This window comes from Sturnira hondurensis, unplaced genomic scaffold (genome assembly GCF_014824575.4).
Source record: "Sturnira hondurensis isolate 20B ecotype Veracruz unplaced genomic scaffold, ASM1482457v3 Scaffold0000880, whole genome shotgun sequence".
In the NCBI taxonomy this organism is placed as follows: domain Eukaryota; kingdom Metazoa; phylum Chordata; class Mammalia; order Chiroptera; family Phyllostomidae; genus Sturnira; species Sturnira hondurensis.
Genome location: NW_028073511.1, coordinates 5,713,396 through 5,735,540, shown reverse-complemented (window position 1 = coordinate 5,735,540; position 22,145 = coordinate 5,713,396). Strand labels below are relative to the sequence as shown.

The 22,145-nt window shown below is 36.7% G+C and overlaps 1 protein-coding gene across 7 annotated transcripts in view; it reads left to right on the top strand.

Moving 5' to 3' along the window:
- Positions 1-22,145, top strand: part of SUPT3H (SPT3 homolog, SAGA and STAGA complex component) — a 482,255-nt gene that overhangs the window by 376,915 nt on the left and 83,195 nt on the right. For 5 of the 7 annotated variants that reach the window (XM_037054117.1, XM_037054109.1, XM_037054100.1 and 2 more), the window contains 2 exons: positions 2,085-2,252; positions 9,737-9,847. In XM_037054117.1, the coding sequence (XP_036910012.1) occupies positions 2,085-2,252; positions 9,737-9,847 (279 nt within the window). Of the gene's footprint in view, positions 1-2,084; positions 2,253-9,736; positions 10,023-22,145 lie in introns of those variants that run through there. The other 2 variants (XM_037054082.1, XM_037054091.1) reach the window with 1 other exon arrangement.

Here is a 22,145-nt window from a genome sequence, read left to right as displayed (position 1 = left end):
AATGGTCTGTCTATGTGTGCTGGGTTTCCTGGGCTCTCTGGGAGGTGGGAATATGAGTGTCAGAAAGCATCCTGACTAAATATGTTGGTCCAAGCCTCAGGCTATTCCCTGGCTGCCAGACACCACTCCTCCTATGTGACTGGTAGTCAAAATGAACATTCAGAGGGACTGGAAGTGTTTCTGCCCTTTATTACCTGCTAAACAGGAAGAGGATGGCCATTCAAAAATGGGAGTCTTACTCATCACCATTACAAATCAGCCACCAACATCAAGGGTCTTCTTTAAGGACTTTACCCTTGGGTGCAAAGGGGAACTCGGGAGACCGATGAGATCTCTCTTCAGGGAGGTAAAACAAACAAGGAAATCATGAGCAAGCAAGCAAGCAAATAGTTCAGAATAGCATTCACTAATTTCCAAATGAGTGGCATAGACAGAGTGCAAAGGTAAAAAACACTTCCTAATTACAATAAAAAAAGACTTCAAGGGGAAGCTGGGTGTTGAAGGAGAGGTAGGATTTTGACCAGACCATAAAACAGGAGAATGCTCTAGGCATCAGAGGCACCATCAGTACAATTGTACAAGGGAAAAAGCTCTGATTAAAATAGTCGAGCAAAGGATGGACTGAGGACAGGTAGTAGAAAGTTAGGTTAGAAAATTAAGGCTTTCTTGGCTAAAGGGTGATGAGTTCAAAAGGGTTTCTAAGAAGATCCAAGTGGAGGTGCTATGGTCAGTGGATTGGAATTGGAAACATAAGAAATGGAGTTAATACAACATGCATTCTATTTTAATGATTATCATTTCTAAATGTTAAATATGTAAAGAACTGAGCTAGTTAAGGTTGGGTTCTCATATTACATTATCAAGTTTAATATTAATTCAAGTTAATATTCTAGATTTCTTTCCTAACATGATTTGTGCACAGGAAGGAAGGACCTTTAGGAGCTCTCTTGTTTTTCCTAAGAACAACTCATGCCAGACTAGCTTTTTCCTTCCTGTTTGATAATGTTTCTATGCAAGTAGATCAAAGAAATACTCTTGAAAGCAATATCTGAATGTCAGCAAAACATTTTATGAAGTTGGGCTTAATTATTTTTAAAAATTATAGAGAAGTGTAGGCCAGTAGATAGTATGGTTAGGATGTGATACGATGACATAGATGATTAGTGCCGTTATGTGAAGAACACAGGCTTATATCTGCCTGTAAGTTTCCTAGGCACTGGTATCGTGAGGTTACAGTAAGGAAACGTCTTTGTTTTAGTGGTTAGGCACTGTCTTATAGGGTGGAGGTCGATGCAGTGGAGGATGTCTAAAGTGAACAGAGGGGAAGGGATATGAAAACATGTATCAGTGGCTCAAGGAACTGAGGTGTTTGACTTGTAGAAAAGGTATGAAATGTAACAATCTTCAAATATTTGAAGTGTTTTTGCATGGAAAAGAGAATATAGACTTATAGTCATATAAGGAGACTATAAGGAGAAGGCTGGTCATCATAGATATAAAAATGCCTGGAGGCATCCAACCTAGGGGTGCAGTTTAGAGGTTCTTTTTGAAACATGTAACTTTGAAATGCTAATAAAACTTCTAAGTAGAAATGTCTGTACCTGACAAAAGCTACATAAATTTTGGAAGCTGTATCTGAGGATTCCTGATTATATCTAAATGATTAGTCAGATTAAAATTAACATATTTACCTCTGGCTGGTGTGGCTCAGTGGATTGAGTGCCGGCCTACAAACCAAAGGGTCTCAGGTTCAATTCCCAGTCAGGGTACATGCCTGGGGAATGTACCAGGTCCCCATTAGGGCACTGAAGAGGCAACCACACACTGATGTTTCTCTCCCTCTCTTTCTCCTTCCCTTCTCCCTCTCTAAAAAATAAATAAATAAAAATCATTAAAAACTAAAAATTAATATATTTATACCCTTAGAGGCAAGGTGGGGGCATCATTTCTGTCAATAGGGTAATAATAAATTGTTTTTATATTTGTAAGCTTCAAATAATATTAAGTTCATGAGATACTAAATAAAATCAAATATTAGTAGAAGTTCTGGTCACGTGATTTCAAAGCCGTGTCTCTTTGATCAGGGATCTTGCATGAAGCCTTACCCAGACTCTCCTGAGAATACCCCCCCTCCCACACCAACGGCTCCATCGTCTGGATCGCAGCACTCAGGGAAAACCACATCAGCATCCCTAGGGAATGGGAGTGCTGGGCAAGACTCAGCTAAAACCAAGCAAAGAAAAAGGAAAAAGGTCAGTAATTTTTTCCTTCTCTCTCTCTCTCTCTCTCTCTCAGAGTAAAGAAAGTCTTGTTGTGTTCTTTTGAGAGATAGAGGAAATGTACTCTGTTTTTCTCATAATTCAAATTTTTAGAAGCAGCCAGTTTTTACTTAACCATATTTGATGACTTCTACTCAAACTTTAACAGCTTTCTTATGGATAAAGGAAGATATTGAATTTTTTAACATTTTATTTTAAATTTTCAAACATACAAAAGTTAAAAGACTTGTAGATTCTACAGTTAACATTTTACTATATGTACTGTGTTAACTATGTGTTTACATTTACTCTATGCATCATATTGTTTCTCTATCCATCCATTCAAATTTTTTTTGATACATTGCAAAGAGAGCTGCAGACATCAGTGTACTTCAGGCCTAAATGCTTCATTATGTATAATTTGTTTCTGGGTTTTTTTTAAGGTGAAATTTATACTACACAGTGAACCATTCAATTCTTAAATATGCCACTTGATGAATTTTGACAAATATATAAACCTGTTGTTTTCTAAGCCCCTCTCAGTTCAGAAAGTTTCTTCATGCCTCCTCCCGGCCGATTTCTGCCACCTTAGAACCGTGTTCTGATTTCTTTCCATCACAGATTAGTTTGTTCTGTTCTAGAACTTCATTTGGGATAGTTTTGAAATTTATGTTTTTAGGAGAAAGGTAATGTATTTCTTTGTATTGCCAAGTCATGTTCCCTTGTATGAATGTGTCTGTTTATTCCTTCTCATTTTGGTGGATGACTCAGCTCTTTCCAGTTTTTGAGGTGTTATGAATAAACCTATATGACCGTTATTATGCCAGGTCATGGGAAAATGCTTTTGCTTCTCTTCAGTAAAGAGTTAGAATGAAATGACTGGGTCATAGAGTAGGTACATGTTTGGTTTTTAAAGAAACTGCAAGAGTTCTTTTTTCCAAAATGGTTCTATCATTTTTACTTCCACCAGCCAATATACGAGCGTTTCTGTAGCTCCTTGTGCTCATCAGCATTTGGTGGTGGTGGTGTTTTTGCTTTTCACCATTCTAGTGGATATTTAATAGTAGATTGTTATAGTTTGAGTTTGCATTTCCCTGATGACTAATGATGTTGAGCATTTTTTTTTCATGTGCTGATGGCTATTTGTACGTCTTCCTCAGGGAAGAGTCTTCTCAAATCCTTTACACAGTATTTTTGAGGGTGGGTTAGTTGTCTTTTCTTAGTAACTTGTAGGAGTTTTTACGTATTCTGTGTAACAGTCCTATGTCAGATAAATGTTTTTTACACACTTTCTTCCAGTCTCTGGCTGAATGGTATGTTTTGATGAGCACAAGTTTTGAATCTCTGAGTTCAATTTATCCAATTTTTCCTTTTGTTTATTGCTTTCTGTGTCCTATCTAAGAAATTTTTGCTACTCCCAAGTCACGATGATATTCTCCTATGTTTTCTTCTGGAAGCTTTATAGTTTAACTTCTGTACTTACTTCTATTAATCAAAGTCAGATCAGCCTTTTGTGTATTATGTGAATTGATCACTTCTTCACATATGGATGTCTAAGTGTTGCAGAACCATTTGTTGAAGACTCTTTTCTCCCATTGGATTGCTTTGGTGGCTTTGTTATAATCAAGTGACAGCCTATCCATGTTGATTTACTTCTGGAATTTCAGTTTTGTTTCATTGATTATTTGTCAATCCTTTTGTCAGTATCATCTTTCTTCATTATCGCAGCTTTATAACAAGTTTTAAAGTCAGATAGTATAAGTCCTCAAACTTCACTTTTCAGGTTTAATATGGATCCACTGTGTCCTTTGCATGTATGTAAACTTGGAATCAACTTGTTAGTTTCTATCAAAAAAGAATGAAGCAGGGGAGAGTGAGAGAAAGAGAGAGGAAGGCAGCAAAAGGAGAAAGAAAGAAAAGCCTAGTCGGATTTTGAAAGGGATTAGATTGAATACTTGAGTCAATTTGGGGTATTAATGTCTTAACATTACCAAGTATTACAATCTATGAACATGGCATATCTCTCCACTTATTTATATTTATAAAATATCTCTTTTCATCACTGGGAATACTATTTATCCTAAACTGTATTTTATCTGATTAATATAGCCATTGCAGCCTCTTTGTGCCATTTATATGGTACATGTTTTTCTATTTTCTTTCATTATATCTATGTCTTTAATATTTAAAATACATCTCTTATAGACAACAAATAATTGGGTCTTACATCTTTTCCCTTTATTTCTGTGTGCATCTTTTAATTATAATCTTTAAGTCCCTGATAATGAGTGCTATTCATTGAAATGGTTGGATATAGGTCAGCTATTTTGCTGTTTTCTGCTTGTTCTATTTTTTTGTCATAATTTATTTTTTTATTTATTTTTTTAAATATATTATATTGATTATAGAAATAGGAAGTCTATTTCCTTTACCAGACTGGGGAAGTTCTCCTTTATTATTTGTTCAAATACGTTTTCCACTCGTGGCTGTTTCTTTCCCCCTTCTGGTACCCCTATAATCCGGATGTTGGAACGTTTAAAGATGTCTTGGAGGTTCCTAAGCCTCTCCTCATTTTTTTGAATTCTCATTTCTTCATTCCTTTCTGGAATGAAGGAAACTTACCTCACTGCCATTACACTCTTCTTACACACGCCGCTTCCGTTTTCCACCTAGTTTTGGTCAATCTCTTTTGCTTTCGGGTACTTGTTTTTTTCCAATTTGTCTAAAGTTCATCTACAACAAAGTGGGTACAGCAAGAACTATTTGCCATTGCAAACAGAAGAACCATGCCAAGATGTAATTTCATAATGGAGAGTCAGCAGATTTAATTTTCGGCCTCATCTGGTTTCCCCCTTCATTTACAAAATGACACAGCTTGCTTATTTAAGAAGGGAAAATCCCAACCATAAGGAATGTCTATGTTATAAAGTAGTTGTAAAGAAGTTCAGCTATAGAGCTAACTCATTTAGTAACTACAAGTAAGGTAACAAAATGTTACCTAAAAATTTCTCCAGGGGACTTGCTTTACAAAGTATGTAAGAAATTGTAATTAACTTGGTACTTATACCTACATAAAACAATTCTTGATAAGTTTGGATATTCTTGACATTTCTTTCTTATAAATATTTAAACAGTTCTCTCCTGATCTTGCTGAAGCTATTAAATCAGAGTTATTTTACAGCAGACGCGCCCTGAAACAAGGAAGTGTTAGCCCCGTGCGTATCTGAGTTTCCCTAAAATTAAACTTACTGGCATCAAAGTTAATAATGTCTTGCTTCAAACATGTTCTTTATTTCTCTGTTTACTTATACACATCTTTCTATATTTGTACAGTTTTGCTATATTTTTATTCTTACTCACTGGGAACTTCAGCTGTGGTGGTAACATGGTGCAATTCATTCTACATAAAATAATAAAACCTCTAGTTATATACCAGCTGTGTGTGTAAGAATCCAAGAGATTTGATGTACAGCTATATTCTGATTCTATCATAGTGATCTTTAGCACATCCCTTTTCTTTACTCTCTCATCTATTAAAAGGGGGCAGGGATGGGGAAAGGTTGGAACAGGTGATATTTTTTGTGTTCCTTCCAGATTTAAGAATGTGTGAATCCTTGAAAGTTCAGTGATTCTCTTTTGTCTAATCTTTAAATACTACTTCTACTTTTAATTTCTTTAAAGTAAAGCTTTTCCTAATTCGATAGAACTGCAATTTTAACCATTAATATCACAATCAAACTTTAGACTGAAAAAATTAATCACATTATATACTATATCCTTTGGCCAAAGAATGGCCCACTTTCATCTGAAAAGAAGTCCTCTCTAATCACAAAGATCTGGAAAGTGATGTATAAAACAAGGAGGAGAAGGACGCTTGCCTGGTCAGTCAGATTATATGTCAACCTTGGTGGTCAGTGAGTGACAGAAGTATTAGTAATAGTAGGACTAACCTTCCACTTGCTGTAAGCTGAGATATGTGTTGCTCCTTTGTAAGACTTAGTATTTCAAGTGTAACAAAAGATATGGTCTACCATGGGTGGGGAAAGAATAAGAGGCAATCGTCTGAGATTTCACATCCTTCTTAAACATTGGATTACCCTGGCAAGGGAAAGGCTGAACAAGAATAGGATGCTTGCACCTTGCCAACAACTTCTAAGTTGGGAAGAAAAGAGGACATACACATTTGTGATAGATCCAAGGGCAACAGAAATTTCACTGTAACTTATTGTACCACGGGTGAGAGTTCAAACTGCAAGAGATTCTATTCAGTGCAAGCCAGCAAGGACAAGTACAGGGGCAGTACTCAAATCCAGCAAATATGTAAGACTTCAGCTTCCAGTACCCAGCATTGACTTCTGATGAAGAGATGTAAATAAAGGTAGGAGAGAGACAGGAATGAAGGGAGACAGGAATGGAGTTCAAATGCAGCCATGAGGAAGGAGACCTGACTTATGAAGAACTTTACTATTAGCTTGTCCTTTACTTAAGTCAATAAAGAGTTTAGGCCCCATAGAGGTTTCGGCAACTATAGCCAACAAGAATCAGTATTTTGTCATACATGTGGGCTATAGTTTTGAAAATGTAAAGAATGTCCTAAAATGTGGGCACAATCAGAATCGGAAACATGAATTGATACATAAATCTAATACCCTTCATATGTGTCTATAGCAGATATAAGATTTTTAATATTAGATAACAAATATATAAATTTAATGCTAATTCTTCTGGGACAATTATGAAGAATATCACAAAAATGCTAGAGTCACTGCTAAATTAAAATTTTTTAAACTCGGTATGAATTGTGAACTTGATGAAGGTATTTGTTGGGATGGAAACAGTACCAGGAATACATTTTAGATTCAAAGGTTCCCTTCCAAAGAGTCCAGTGGGCAAACCAGTAAGTGCAGAACGCACACGGCGACTGCACGCTGATGTTCGCAGTTGTTCACAGAGAGCAGAATGGCAAAGCTAAAGACATTTTCACAAAATTGAATATTTTTATTTTTATATAAGTTAACTTCATCTTTGTGGTGCAGATAACATGACTCAGCTAGGCTGGCAAGCTTGTCCTGATGTCATACGATGTCCTACAAACAGCAGTCACAGGTAGCTTCCTACTTCAGTGTTCTCAGATAGCCACGTTCCTGTCTGCAGACAGTTCCTCTCTGCCACGCAGAGGCTCTAAGAGGTTTTGACCAAAACCAAATTTATTTGGGAAAGTAGAGGACAAGTAGAATCCCCACTGGCCATGAAGAAAAATGAAACATAAATTCACTTTGCAAGGAGAAAGGAGGTGCCCTGGAGGAAGGGGTGCACACGACGGAGTTCCCGCCCCACTTAGTACGCAGGGTATTGGCACTCTGGATGTCTCTCTCTTTCTATTTCCACTTGAGTTTCCACTAGAAAACTTCCTTTAGATTCCAAATACAGCTAATTATTTACATTCATTTCTGCGCATGGATGGAATGCCTCAGCTTCCTTCATAAGCATTTGTTACACCTAGCTGGCTAATGAGTCTGATTATGTAGGCACGTTAGTCGTGTTCGCATTTTGGAGCCACATGGACTCACAGAAGTACCTTTACCTTAGTCAGGCACCTGATAATTGCATTCATTCCAGTGTATTCCAATTGAAACAAAGAATGTGGAATAAGAATCAAGAAAAAACCCTGTGCACTTTTATATCAGTGCCAAAGTGTGGGTTTGACCTGTGTTATTATATAACTTAATCCATGTTATTGTGGGCATAGCAGATATGTTATTTAGGGTATTGTTGGAACAGAATTGAGAAAGAGACCCTGAAGTAAATTCCTATTTGGCTTATTTCACATCTTGTTAAAATAGTAAAAATGAGATCTATTTTGTTTGAAATTTTAAATCTTATTTTAGGTTCAGCTTGGATAATTAGCTGATGCTGTTGTTTTGTAAGAATTTTAAAATTATTTTACTAGTTTGTGATAGGAAAAGTGTGCACAAAGTGCAAAAAAGAAAAAGTATATTTTAAAAGTACAGAATATACAGTGAAAAATGTCTCTTCTAAGCCCCTGTTCTCCAGCCACCTATTTATACCCAGAGACTTAAGCGTGGTCACTGAGTTTTGGTGTACCCTTACAGAAATACTCTCAGGTTCAGATGAGTATGTAACATTCAGCCCCCCGCTTTTTTAAAAAATGAGTGGTAACAGAGTGCCACTCTGTTGTATACCTTGTGTTGTTTCACACAGTATGCATGTTAGAGACAGGATATATAGAGCTCAATAGGAGTATGCATGCAACTGTATCATTTTGGGGGGGTGGTTTCTATTACATTGAACAGATGTATTATAACTTATTTCATTGTTACCTCATTAAGAAGATTAGTTCAATCCAGTGAATATATGTGTGTGTGTATGTATATAAAATTATATATATATAATTACTAGAAATTACTAGATCAAAAATGATTGTGTTTTCTCATTTTGATAAGATTTTGCCAAATTGCTACCCATAGAGGTTGTATTAATTATACCCCTACAAGGAATTATGAGAGTGGTAACTGTAGTAATTATCAGAAAAATAAACAATCTTCATTATGTGACTTTGAATGACTTCTAGACCACAGTTACAGTAATATAAAAGCTACTATTTCTTTCTCTTGATTCTTTAACATTGTTAATCTGACATCTGGTGTGCCCTGCAATTATAATTATTACCTAAGTTTCACAGATGAGGAAACTGAAGTGCAGAGAGATTATATGACCTGAAAGAGTGGGTAAGTGACAGGACATGGACCCAGGTAGCGGGGAAGCTAGAGCCTGCGACTGAACCAGGAGTCTACTTAAAAAACATTTTTAAATCATGTTGTATACATTTCTTGAGTTAGTATCCATACTCTCATTGCAAGTAATTTTTCTCTTTCTTATATCTTTCTGAACTCTAAAACCTACCTTTCACAGATGAAGCAGATTAAAATAGAAAGTTTTTATTTTATTTCAGTTTTGTCCTGAGGACACCTAGAAATTAGCACCACGTTGAAATGATCTTTTATGACCATATTATAAATAAATGTATAGCAATTATATTTTTCATTTTAAAATTGATGATCCTTGAGTTATGTCAGAAATATGTCCAGTAAGCTCCAAAGAAACATTTATAATAATAAATGTTGATTTTTTAAAAATAACTCCTGTGGTTCTTCCAGCCAGCCTCTGACACTTCGTGCCCATGCAAGCTGCTATTCTCCTGCACCTCGAGGTGAGCCTCGGTGAGATACCAGGAGCGTAAAAATTGCTGTTGCTAGGTCTGCTAGGAGGGGAGGACATAAAAGTCATCTTTGATTTGTTAGTGGATTTCTTTTCAGATGTAGTATACGGCAGCAATGCTGTGCATCCTAAAGGAAAAACCATCCATTTTTATAAAAGTTCATTTTCCTATTTTGTACACTGTACACCCAGTTGTGTGTTTTTGATTTAGTAACAGTTTATGTGTTTTTCTGTCACAGAGCACTGCGGCCTGTGGTGCAGAGGCTCACAGCGATGCCATCCAGCCCTGCCACATCAGAGAGGCCATCCGACGCTATGGCCACAGGATCGGCCCCCTTTCCCCATTCACAGTACGTAATAACAGAGTTATAAAAAGTTATATTTATAATCTGAAAGAATTTTGATTTTCAAGTGGTCAAATGAAGAAGCAATGGAATTGTTGAAAGCAATTTGTGGTGACTGTAATTTTGTTGTATAAAAGTGGCATAATTCTCTTGGGAAATAAAAGTTAGTCATTTTTGTCTCTTTTTGGAAGGACAGTTTTTTCTACAAAATATTATTTTCTTTCAATTACAAATTATGCTTTTTTGTTGGAGCTTATATTTTCTATTTTTCAAAGCTTAGGTTTATAAAACTTCTTTGTCAAATTATATGTATCCAAATATTGCTAGAAGCACTTTGTATTTTAAAACTGGTTAGATTGGCAACACCACTTCTGTCAGGCGTCCTGCTCCTAAACACACTCCGACTTGGAAGAAGAAGAAATGACTTCTTTACTGGCTTTGAAGGCGGCTAAAATGCAGATGGTCTTTCACGTCTTCAAATGCTTTTAAAGCTTATAATCAGGGTTGTTGTTGTTTTTTAAATAGAGAATTAAAGACTGTATTTCAATAGCTTGAAGAAAATATATGTGTATGTGTTAATTAAATGCTCATCTTGTGGCCCTTTTTGAAAATACTTTATTCATGTTAATAGAACTATCTCCAAGTCCTTCTCTGTTTACCAGGAATTGATTTGATTTTCAGAAATTGAGGTTTGATTTGTGACCGAGGGACAGAGAATTTACCATTTGTTTCTCTTATTTTATTTATTTCTGCTTTAATACACTGAAGCAGAATGTCTGTGTCAAACATTATACACACACACATCAGTATAACATATACAGTATAACAAACATTATACACACACACATCAGTATAACATATACAGTGGGGCAAGAGTAGGTTTACAGTTGTGAGTACACAAAACAGTTCATTCTTGTATTATTATTACTATTTAATGGTTATTGTATTTTTTCTATATGAACAACTGTAAACCTACTTTTGTCCCATTCTGCATACTTTAAACTAATATTGATAGTTATTTATCTAATAACTATATAACCAACATGCCTTTGAAACTAATGATGCAATTTTAAAATGCTTAATTTAAGAAGATCTGGAAAATAGAACAAGTAAACCACGACCTAGAAGGTTCACTTAGCCACTGCCAGAGTAGGTGGGCAAAATCAACAGTAAATGGTAAAGAACTTCATCACACAGGGGCACCCCCGTTTGTATCACTCCTGAGAAAGGACCTGCCTTGAAAGTCTTGCTTCATTTCCTAGAGCTATAAGAATTTTCCCAGCCTACAAGACTAAATATGCGTATTCCATTTTATATCACAAGTAATAGGATCAGGAAGACAGAGTTTCAGAGTATGTGTGTGTGTGTGTGTGTGTGTGTGTGTGTGTGTGTGAAAGAGAATATATATATGCACACACATATATACCTGCCTATTTAAGTTAAAAATTCTCTTTAAAGTGGGATCGATTTGTGGCCTGTTTATGCTAACAGTGTGGCCACCCTGCCCTGGTTTTCATACACCTTCAACTGCCCGTTGGAGGGGCTCCTGATGTTGGGGGGGCTGAGGCTCAGTTCCCTGAGGCCTGCTCCCTGAGGTGATGCTTTAGGTGTCACTCTGCTCCTAAGCTCTGAGCTGTAGCACCTAGGAGGAAAGGAGGCATGTGGGCCGCCGCTGTAGTTACGGTAGACTGAGACCCAAATTTCCATACAGAATGGCTAGGCTAACCTTCAATGTAAAATTTCCTCTGTAAACTAAAATGCCTATGAGCAAATAGTTTATATTTATGGATCACAGAGATCTTATCTTTGCAACATACCATTCTGTATCTAGAATGCTTGTCTGGTATATTTTTAAATAAGACGTCTAATTGATAGCATTTGTAACTTGATTCATATGTAGCCAATAATTTGAAATTCATTTGAAGAAGTAAAATAACCAAAAGGTTACATAGAAACTGAATTCCAACGTCAGTCAACAAATTCATAAAATGCTTTTGGTGAGGCATCATTCTGACTTGTACTATATCACTTTTGAAATAATTTATACAAAATCACAACATTATGAGTTTTGACAATACAGTTCTCTGTATAGAGAATTGTGTGTTCTTCACCTTGGAAACTAGTTGAAATAATAGAAGAAATGAATGAGTAAAACCCTGTTGGAGGAGAGGAAAAAATACAAACAATGCTTTGCTCTGCATGGCTGCTGGAGTAAGAAAGGGAAGGGATTATAGTTTAAATATCACTTACCTGCCCCTCGTGTGACTGTTGTGGAGACACTTGTAAATTCTGTCTTGAGGCACGTTCTATTATTACATCCACTGGACAGACGAGGAAGCTGAGCCGTAGAGAGGTGAAGAAACTTCCATCAGGCTTCTTAGCTAGTTGGTGGCAGAGCTGGGATCTGAACCCTGGTCGTTTGGTTCTAGGATCAAGTCAGTCACCACACAGTGTAACCTCACGTAGTATCAATCACTATAAGTAAACAGACAATATGAGATACCAAGCATCAAAACCACTGAGGACATTCTAGATTGCATGAGTACTCTAAAATAACTACTATAAATCACAGGCTCTGAAGTGATTTTCAGGATTATTTAGCAAAACTAAAAGATAAGCAAAATAAAATTAATTTTAAACATTCTTTAGCATGTGTATACAGAAGGCCAGGCATATACAGGTGAGGACAGTTGCAGAAATGTGTGTTTTAGAAGAGAGATTTTGGAGCTGGGAGTTGGAAGCCCTGAATTTTAGCCTTCGTTCCTTCACTTAATCTGATCCATAGCTTGGCCTCAAGAAAATTACTTCAACCTTCTAGGTATGATACTTTCTCTGATCTTCTGCATGGGATTGAGAATATAGAAAAGGAAGAACTCACCAATCAAAGCCAATGTGCCACAACAATGCAGGCAGACCTTGGAGCTGTTGTGGGTTTGGCCCCAGACCACCATAATAAAGAGTGTCACAAATAGCCATATATAATTAGTGTTCTTGCTGGTGAAGGGTCTTGAGCAAATAGTTTTTATTTATGGAACACAGAGATTTATATGTAGCCAATAATTTGAAAGTTATTGCAAAAAATACAACATCTGTGAAGTGCAACAAAGCGAAGGCCAGTAAAATGAGGCGTGCCTGCACTGTTGCAATTCGTTGAGTGGGGATGGAGTATATGAACTTGATATGTGGTAAGCTCTTAATAAATCATATTAATAATAGTAGAAGTAGCAGTAGTAGCTGTAATAGAGTTTCTAGAAATGTATAAGTATAGAGGTTAAAGTAGAAGCCATTTCTTACACCATTCAGTCACTCACTCACACACACACACACACACACACACACAGGCCTCACTTTGTAATCACAGAAGAAACTAAAATCTGAATAATATGATTTTTTTCATAAACCCATAGTATATAGGCTATTAGTCTATAAGCAGACTAATAGGTATAAACTTTATACCATTAAAAGTTAAGTATCATTTAAAGATGATTGTTCCTTAGAATAAATAGATACTCATTTTACTTTGGGGATTAATAATGGTTGAAGAAAGTTAATTTTTCTTAATCACCATCACCTTGAAAACTAAGGTCTCAGTAACTGAATGCACATAGTTACCAATAGATTTTTGCATACTACCTGGATTCTGTACACTAGCTCTTACGCAACAGAAATCTAAAGAGCAAATGTCACAGCCCCAAAGTTATAATGCTTCATCAAATTCAGTTTTTATGAGTTTATAATTATGTAATTTAAGAAGTTTTCAGGGATGATGACTTTATCAGAGTTGGTGATAACTTTTCAAAATAAATTATTACTAGCCTCTATTTCCTCAGTTTTTAAAATTTCTTCATTTTATTGTTTATGAAAGTAGTGTTAGTATGTTAGAAACTTGAGAAAATGTAGAAAAGTAAAGGGAGAAAACTTACATTAACAAGTGCATCAGGACTCATTGAACAAGGTATAGCCAAAGCTTTAAATGGATTGCCCTATTAGAAACTTAGTATCTTTTTCATTTTTATTGTAGTTTTTCCTTTACCATCTGTCCTCCTCATATCCTCTTCCACCTCCTCCCACCCTAACCCCCTACAGTCACTGCACTGTTGTCCATGAAGATTAATTTCTTTGAAGAGTATTTTCTTTTACAGCCTAGAACTTCAAACCTTTTGGTAATTGGTTGGGGGTTTTGGGGGGTTTTTTTTGGTTTTGTTTTGTTTTTTTGAGAGAGAGAGAGGGGAAGGGAAGGAGAAAAAGTGGGAGAGAAACATCAGTGTGTGGTTGCCTCTCATGTGTCCCCTAGTGGGGACTTGGCCTGCAATACAGGCATGTGCCCTGACTGGGAATCGAACCAGCGACCCTTTGCTTCACAGGCTGGTGCTTAATCCACTGAGCTACACAGAGGGCCGGTAATTGTTTTTAAAAAATAATATTCTTTGAGTTTACTTGTGCAAGTTTAGATGAAAAGACACTTTAAAATTTTGTGAAAGAAGTGGAGTTTTATAGTTAGGGCATTTTGTTTTTCCTCTCGGAGAAAATGCCCCAAAAGGTAACCCAGTGTATTGGTTGTCTGTCATTTAGAAGGTGGTAAGATATGTTTTATCTAGATCCTTGCAGTTTACAAACAGTGGGTAGTGCCCATGGTTACCTCCTCTGAAGCTCAATCCCAGCTCTCAATGGGAAGTGCTGTGAATGGCTGATACAAAACCAGGTCTATAATTTGGAAAGCCAGAGAAAGGAAACTGTTCACTGAGCAAGATGACATAATCCCATGTGTAATGCCTACATCTATCTTAGTTTCTCCTGAATGATATTCAGAGTAGAAAAATACGTTAACCCCCTGAGCTTACATGTTATCAGGTGGCTTTCTATTGAACTGGGGTGAGACAGTGAAATTGCTTATGTGAGCATGGTCATTAGCCTGAAGCATCCTTAAGCGCATCCCTAGAAGTAAGTTGCTTCAATGTTCACTGAGGTATTTTAAATTCTGAGGCAGAATCCATAGTATTTTAAAGCTGGCTAAGGCTTAAGAAAGCCAGTTAGTTCAGTCTCAGAGCAGCTTAGCAGTGTACCCAAAGGCACCCTGTAGAGGAGTGACTGGGCTGTGCTGGAATCCAGCCCCAGGACTCTCAGTTCACTGCCCTTCCACTGAGGCCATTCATTCTGCTGTGTATCTATCTATCATACAAGGATGCTCGTGCATCGTTGCTTCTTCGGGTGTTCACAATAAACAGGTAGGGGCAAAACTATGAAATTTCATTTAAGAATTCCTCACATGAAACTTTTAAAAACAAAGGTGGCAAAGCAGATTGCTTTGGATATTTTGACTTAAAATTGCATGTTAATGAGTAAGTCTTATGTCATAGGCACACTAGATTTGTCTGTGTTTTATGTGTTCAACCTGGAAAATATAATACCACAAAAAATTATAATACTTTTCAAATGTAAATGCCAAGTGGAAATAGGGTAGGAATTATTAAATATTTTTATTTTTACTGAAAGTAAAAATTTTCTCAATAAATTTTTTGGAAGTACTGAATCTACCATTATAGATTGGACCCAAGTACATTTTTATAGTTGTAGGCTACTGATTCTCAGGGGGAAAAATTAACATATAGCATATTTATAAGAACAGCCTAAAAATGAGTGTTCTCTAGAAAAAAGTGTAAAATTTTAGCTGTTTTAAATTTTAAAATAGGGTAGGGATGTGGTTATGAAATTTATTATGTCAGATTATATGAAATTGCAGTTTCTCCAGGTCAAAAATAGTTGAATATCAGAAATTTTACATCCTTTGACTTAGCATAGTGTTCAGTTTAGGATTAGTTGGGGGGAATGTCTGAAATGTGGATGAAGGAGTTGGAAGAGCTTGGGAGAGGAAATCATTAAGAATTTGAGATAAGTGTTGGTTGATAAAATAATAACTTAATATAATACTCTCATAGAAACCTTTCCCCATAATTATGTTATTTATTCTCCCAACACAGCAAGATGAGTATCATTACCACTTTAGAGATGAGAAAACTAAGATTTACAGAAAAGTTAAGTAACCAGTTGAAGGTTGCAGAGTGAGTTCCAGAGCTCTGTGGACAGAAGCTGAGTACTCTGGCTCACTGGGGCCTGGGCGCCGATAAATGCTCATTAATCCTGCTCATTAAACTTTCTCTCTGTAGACTCACCTCTGTTTTTAACTCTTTAAGTGTTCTTATACTGAAAATGCAAGATAGCATTTTCTAAACTACATTGTATAGACAACAAGTGTTCTAAGATGTATTAAAAGATGTTCTACACCCTAGCTGGGTGGGTCAGTTGGTTGGAGCATTGTCCTGTATATCAGAGATTGCAGGTTCAATCCCAGGTCAGGGCACAAATGGGAAATAACATATTTTTTAAATATATTTTATTGATTATGCTATTACAGTTGTCCCATTTCCCCCCCCTTCATTCCCCTCCACCCTGCACACCCCTCCCCCCACATTCCCCCCCTTTAGTTCATATCCATGTGTCTTAAGTTCTTTAGCTTCTACATTTCCCACACTATTCTTGCCCTCCCCCTGTCTGTTTCCTCCCCACCATCTAATGCTACTTATTCTCTGTACCTTCTCCTCCTCCCACTCCCCTCTTGGTAACCCTCCACATGATCTCCATTCCTATGGTTCCACTCCTGATCTAGCTGTCCTCTTAGTTTGCTTTTGTTTTAGGTGTGGTTGTTAATAACTGTGAGTTGGCTGTCCTTTCACTGTTCAAAATTTTTATCTTCTTTCTCTTAGATAAGTCCCTTTAACATTTCATATAATAAGGGCTTGGTGATGATGAACTCCTTGAACTTGACCTTATCTGAGAAGCACTTTATCTGTCCTTCCATTCTAAATGAAAGCTTTGCTGGATAGGGCAATCTTGGATGTAGGTCCTTGGATTTCATGACTTGGAATACTTCTTTCCAGCCCCTTCTTGCCTGTAAGGTCTCTTTTGAGAAATCAGCTGACAGTCTGATGGGAGCTCCTTTGTAGGTGACTGTCCCCTTATCTCTTGCTGCTTCTAGGATTCTCTCCTTCATTTTAATCTTGGCTAATGTAATTATGATGTGCCTTGGTGTGTTCCTTCTTGGGTCCAACTTCTTTGGGACTCTCTGAGCTTCCTGGATTTCCTGGAAGTCTATTTCCTTTGCCAGACTGGGGAAGTTCTCCTTTATTATTTGTTCAAATAAGTTTTCCACTTGTGGCTGTTCCTCTTCCCCTTCTGGTACCCCTATAATCCGGATGTTGGAACATTTAAAGATGTCCTGGAGGTTCCTAAGCCTCTCCTCATTTTTTGAATTCTTATTTCTTCATTCTTTTCTGATTGGTTCTTTCTTTCTTTCTTTCTTCTGGTCCACTCCATTGATTTGAGTCCCAGTTTTCTTTCCATCACTGTTGGTCCCCTGTGCATTCTCCTTCCTTTTACTTAGTGTAGCCTTCATTTTTCCATCTAATTTGCGACCAAAATCAATTAATATATTGATCTCTCTGTCTTCTTCCCTCCTCCCTCCTCTTCTCTCCCTCTTCCCCCCCCCCTTCCCCTTCTTCTCTCTCTGAAATCAATAAATATATCCTTGGGTTAGAATTTTTTAAAAAGATGTTCCACCGAAAAGTGTTTTTTTTATCAACTATTACACTGTCTTTATGTTATATCTACAAGGTCCACTCTCAAAATCTCACTTGGTAGGAAAGTGAAAGTGTCTCAGAAAGTTTTGGGCGGCCGTTGTAACGCTATGACCATCACAGTGTCCACTTCATTTCTCTATTGTATTTTATTTACACAGCATCAAGAAGTTCTGACTAGAATATAGCAGTATTTAATAACATTCTACACAACCTGTGGCTCAAAAGAGAAATGTTTGCTTAAAAGCTGTTTCCCTAAAAGTATCTAACAAATGCAATTTAAAATTAGTACTATTTAGAGGGAATCAATATATGGATTTCTTATCCAGAATAACTCTCTATAGTTTTCTGGAAAATGTTTTTAAAGTATCTTAAAATATTATAAGCTATTCAAAGATGTCATAAAGAAAATCTCAGTCACCTGCAAAGCCATCTCTGACAAATAATTGCTTAAAGTTTCACAGCCAAACTTTTGTGCTTCATTTATTGAACTCAGATTTGGTAACCAGCACACCGGTACTGCTGTCACAAGCAGAGCATCATGAATCTACATGGCCAAGTAGAGGTGACAGGATCGTGTTATAGTATAAAGCTCTTTTATTATTTTTATTTTATTTACATAGAGCTGCTGTACAACCTTATACTGATCACATTAGCTCAGATGTACAATATTCAGCATTTTTATACCTTACAGTGTGATCACCTCAATAATTCCAATGATCATTTGTCACTGTGTCAGTTTATTGCAGTAATATTGATTGTATTCTCTCCCCCTTTTTATCCATTCCCCCACCCTTCCCCTTCTGGCAAAAATCACTTTAGTCTCTTTCTCTAAGTTCAGTTTTGTTTGGTTTGGTTTTTTAGATTTTACATATGAGTAAAATCATATAGTATTTTTCTTTCTTCCCCTGGCTTATTTCACTTAGCATAATACTCTCTAAATTTATCCATGTTGTCACAAATGACAAGATTACATTTTTTATTGCTGCATAATATTTCATTTATACTTACACACAGTTTATTTATCCACTTATCTATCGATGAAACCTAGGTTGTTGCAAATCAAACCATGACGAGATACCACCTCACGCCACTTGGAATGGCTGTTGTCATCAAGTATAGCTATGACCGCTGGTGAGGATGTGGAGAAAGGGGAGCCCTGTGCACTGTTGGTGGGAGTGCAGACTGGTGCAGCCCCGTGGGAAACAGCATGGAGATTATTCTAAAAATAGATATACCATATGACTCAGCAATTTCACTTCTGGGTATTCAAGGAAAATGAAAATACTGATTTGAAAAGATACATGCACCCCATGTTCATTGTAAAGCTGTTTTTAATTGTCAGGCAAAATTGGGGGAGAAGTAAGGAGAGATCATCTCTCTTTGAACTCTTTGCTGCAGTATCTGACATTTCTTACATTCACAGCCAGTTATTTATGTATAAGGCATTATCAAGTTCCATTTTGGAAAAGTCCAGTACTGTTAACTGGTTTGTTTCTAGAGTAAACAGTAACTATTCAAATACATTTTGCTTTTTTCTGCCTTCATTTTTATATCAGCAGTAAACACCTCACATTTATTCACCATGGGTATTATATACAAAGGTGATGTACTCACCTACACAGTTCTATGTAGAGCTTTTATTTGGACTGCTTTAATTAGAAAAAAAAAAAACCTAGTAAACCAAAGTTCCAAGACTTAACTTCCTAATTATCTACACATTTATAAGAAATTTAAATATAAAACATGAAATGACAGAGCTTTTATTTTGCATAGCACAAAAATTGTAGATGGACTGTCAAACCAAAGATCTGTTAGGCCCCTAGAAATCTTGCAAAGAATTCTAGAATTTTCAGGTACTTTTTTGAAACGAGGAAAAGCAGTCTTTTCTAACAGGAAGATGGTCAAAATAGAAATAAAAGCTGATAGCCCTAATTAGCCCTGTGTATTTTCTCTAAGCTTGTATCATTAAAAGACTTTCTAAATTTAAAGTAAAGAAGTTAGTGATTCACCATTCATTGTAAAAGGCAGGCTATATCTTGTAGCACAGAGGAAGAATTTGAACATGAGAGCAAGCAAAAAGAATTAATTGACAACAAAGAGAAGCTTTGAGGGCAGAATATTTTAAAAGGGCTAAATCTTGAGATTTGAATGTATTATCATAGTTTCTAGGTTTTTGCAACCTTCTGAAGAAATAGGGACAGAATAGAAAATATTTTGTGTTGACTCCTAAAATGACAATAACCAACATAACAATAGCCATCCAGTATGAATGAGTCGAATTTATAGCTATTTTTTGTCAGATCAGCAAAAGACATATTTTAGGGCATGTCACAGGACTTTAGTAATTAGTTTATGTGTGCCATGAGATGAAAAGGGTTGAAAATTGCTGAGCCCTGGTCAGGTGGCTCAATTGGTTAGAGTGTTGTCCTGATGCTCCGAGGTTTCGGGTTTGATCTTGGGTCAGGGCACATCCAAAAATCAACAAATGAGTGTACAGATTAAGTGGAACAACAAATGGATGTTTCTCTCTCCCCCTTTTGTTCACTGCTGTCTTTCACTCTTTTCCCCCTTCTGCTGTCTCTCTAAAGATCAATAAACAAATTCTACCCACTGTGAACCAAAGGGTTGCCAGTTTAATTCCCAGTCAGGGCACATGCCTGGGTTGTGGGCCAGGTCCCAGGTTGCAACCACACATTGATGTTTCTCTCCCTCCCCTTCTCTAAAAATAAGTAAATAAAATCATTTAAAAAAAAACAAATTCTAAAAAAATTTTAAAAGAAAGAAAATTGCTGAATTAGACATTACTCAGTCAGTATATTAAATTGCTCAGGTTCACCTAGCAAAAATATTATTTAAATGTTTCAATTAAGAATATTAGAAGAGAATTACCCTATTTTTCAGACTGTAAGATGCACCCCCCTCCATTTGGGAGGAATAATGGTTGTTAATGCTGCTGTTGAGTTCTGTTTACATTTATTTTAGTGAAATATTATGTTATTTATGTTATTAAATAGTTTAGCACATTTTTTGCTTCAAAATTTTTTTCCTGTTTTCCTCCTCTAAAACCTAGGCATGTCTTACGGTTTGAAAAATATAGTAATTAGTTTTATTGAAATAAATTTTTTACTTACCATTGCCAGAAACATCTAGCATTCATATGCATTGCTTTTTTTTTTTAAATAAACACTTGTCAGGGTTTTGTTTTTTGATTTCTAGAGAAAGAGCAAGGGAAAGAGACACAGAGAGAGAAACATTGATTTGTTGTTCTACTTACTTATGGACTCATTGGTTCTTGGTTTTTGTATGTGCCCTGACTCAGGATCAAACCTGCAACCTTGGCCTGTCAGGACAATGCTATAACCAATTTAGCATCTTGGCCAGGGCAGCAGGGTTTATTTAAGTGAAACATTTGTGTACTGTTTTATTGATAGTGTGACAAAAAAATCCCCTCCAAACGGCCATGATGAGACCCTGTTAAACTGATGATGATTTACTTTTTGATAATTTCTTAAATAGGGTTATATAGTCACACAATTATAATTATTCAATTGCATTTAATTTACAGATGGAGTTTCATGGTCAATCCCACAATATAATAAGTGAATTGTTTTAAGTGGAAATTTTACACCTTCCTGAAATGAAACTGATACCTTACTCTTATTGTACCCAATGTATATTTAAGGCTATATTCAAGGTAGAAAAAATGTGCAGGAAAAAAATAATTATGCACTGTTTTTCTGAGTAGTGTTTTAGTTAGATTTGATTTAAACCAAAAAGCCCTGACTGTGTATGCACAGATCTAATATTCCACCCCTGAACACTGCCTGTGTATGACCTCAGGCTGTGAGATGGGAGAATTCGTAGCCCAGATGTCAGTCAGATGTTAACGCTTGCCCTGGCACCCGGAGCGGCTCTCCCACCTGACTGCAGTACACTTGCCATTCTGGGCAGATACCCAAACTGTGAAGTAGGCTCTCTAGATCTGGATGTATTTTGGTTGATTATTTGGCAGAAGTCATGAGGGCAGAGCTCAGTGTCAGGCTCTGAATGTGCCCGGGTGCACTCAAGGTGACAGTTGGGCAGCTGTACCCCTGGTGGGAATACCAGGGACAGAGTATTTGAGTTGACTCTCTGGCTCCAGAAGTTCACAGCCTGGCCTACAAGTTCTTGTCAATTCCAATCTAAACACTTGTGCAGATTTTATAGTTTCCAGTAGAGAACTTAGAGACTACATTTCTGGCTCTGATTTAATCCTACATTCCTAATCTAACCTAAAACACCCATTCCCAGATTCTAGACTAATTAGGTAAGAGCCTAATAAGTAAATAAGTTATAGTTGACAAGCATTCCTCATCCAAGCAAGTTGTGTATTTTAAGGAGAGAGAACGGAGAGGGGGCGTGAGGAGCAGAGAAAGAAAACCAGCCTCGGCTCTGCGCTGGGTTTTTCTTCTGCTATCGAAAGAAGACTCTCTTAGGGATTGATGCTTTGTGGGCAAACTAACTTCACTTCAGCTTTAAGGGGCAAGCAGTACCTTTCACCCACACAGTCAGCTCACAGATGGTTAAAATAAAGAATGAAGGCAGCCAGGCAAGACTGTTTACTGCTACAAGTCAGTCAATCACCCAAAACTGCTGGGAAAACAATTCAAAGACCATGCCCTCCTGGTAGG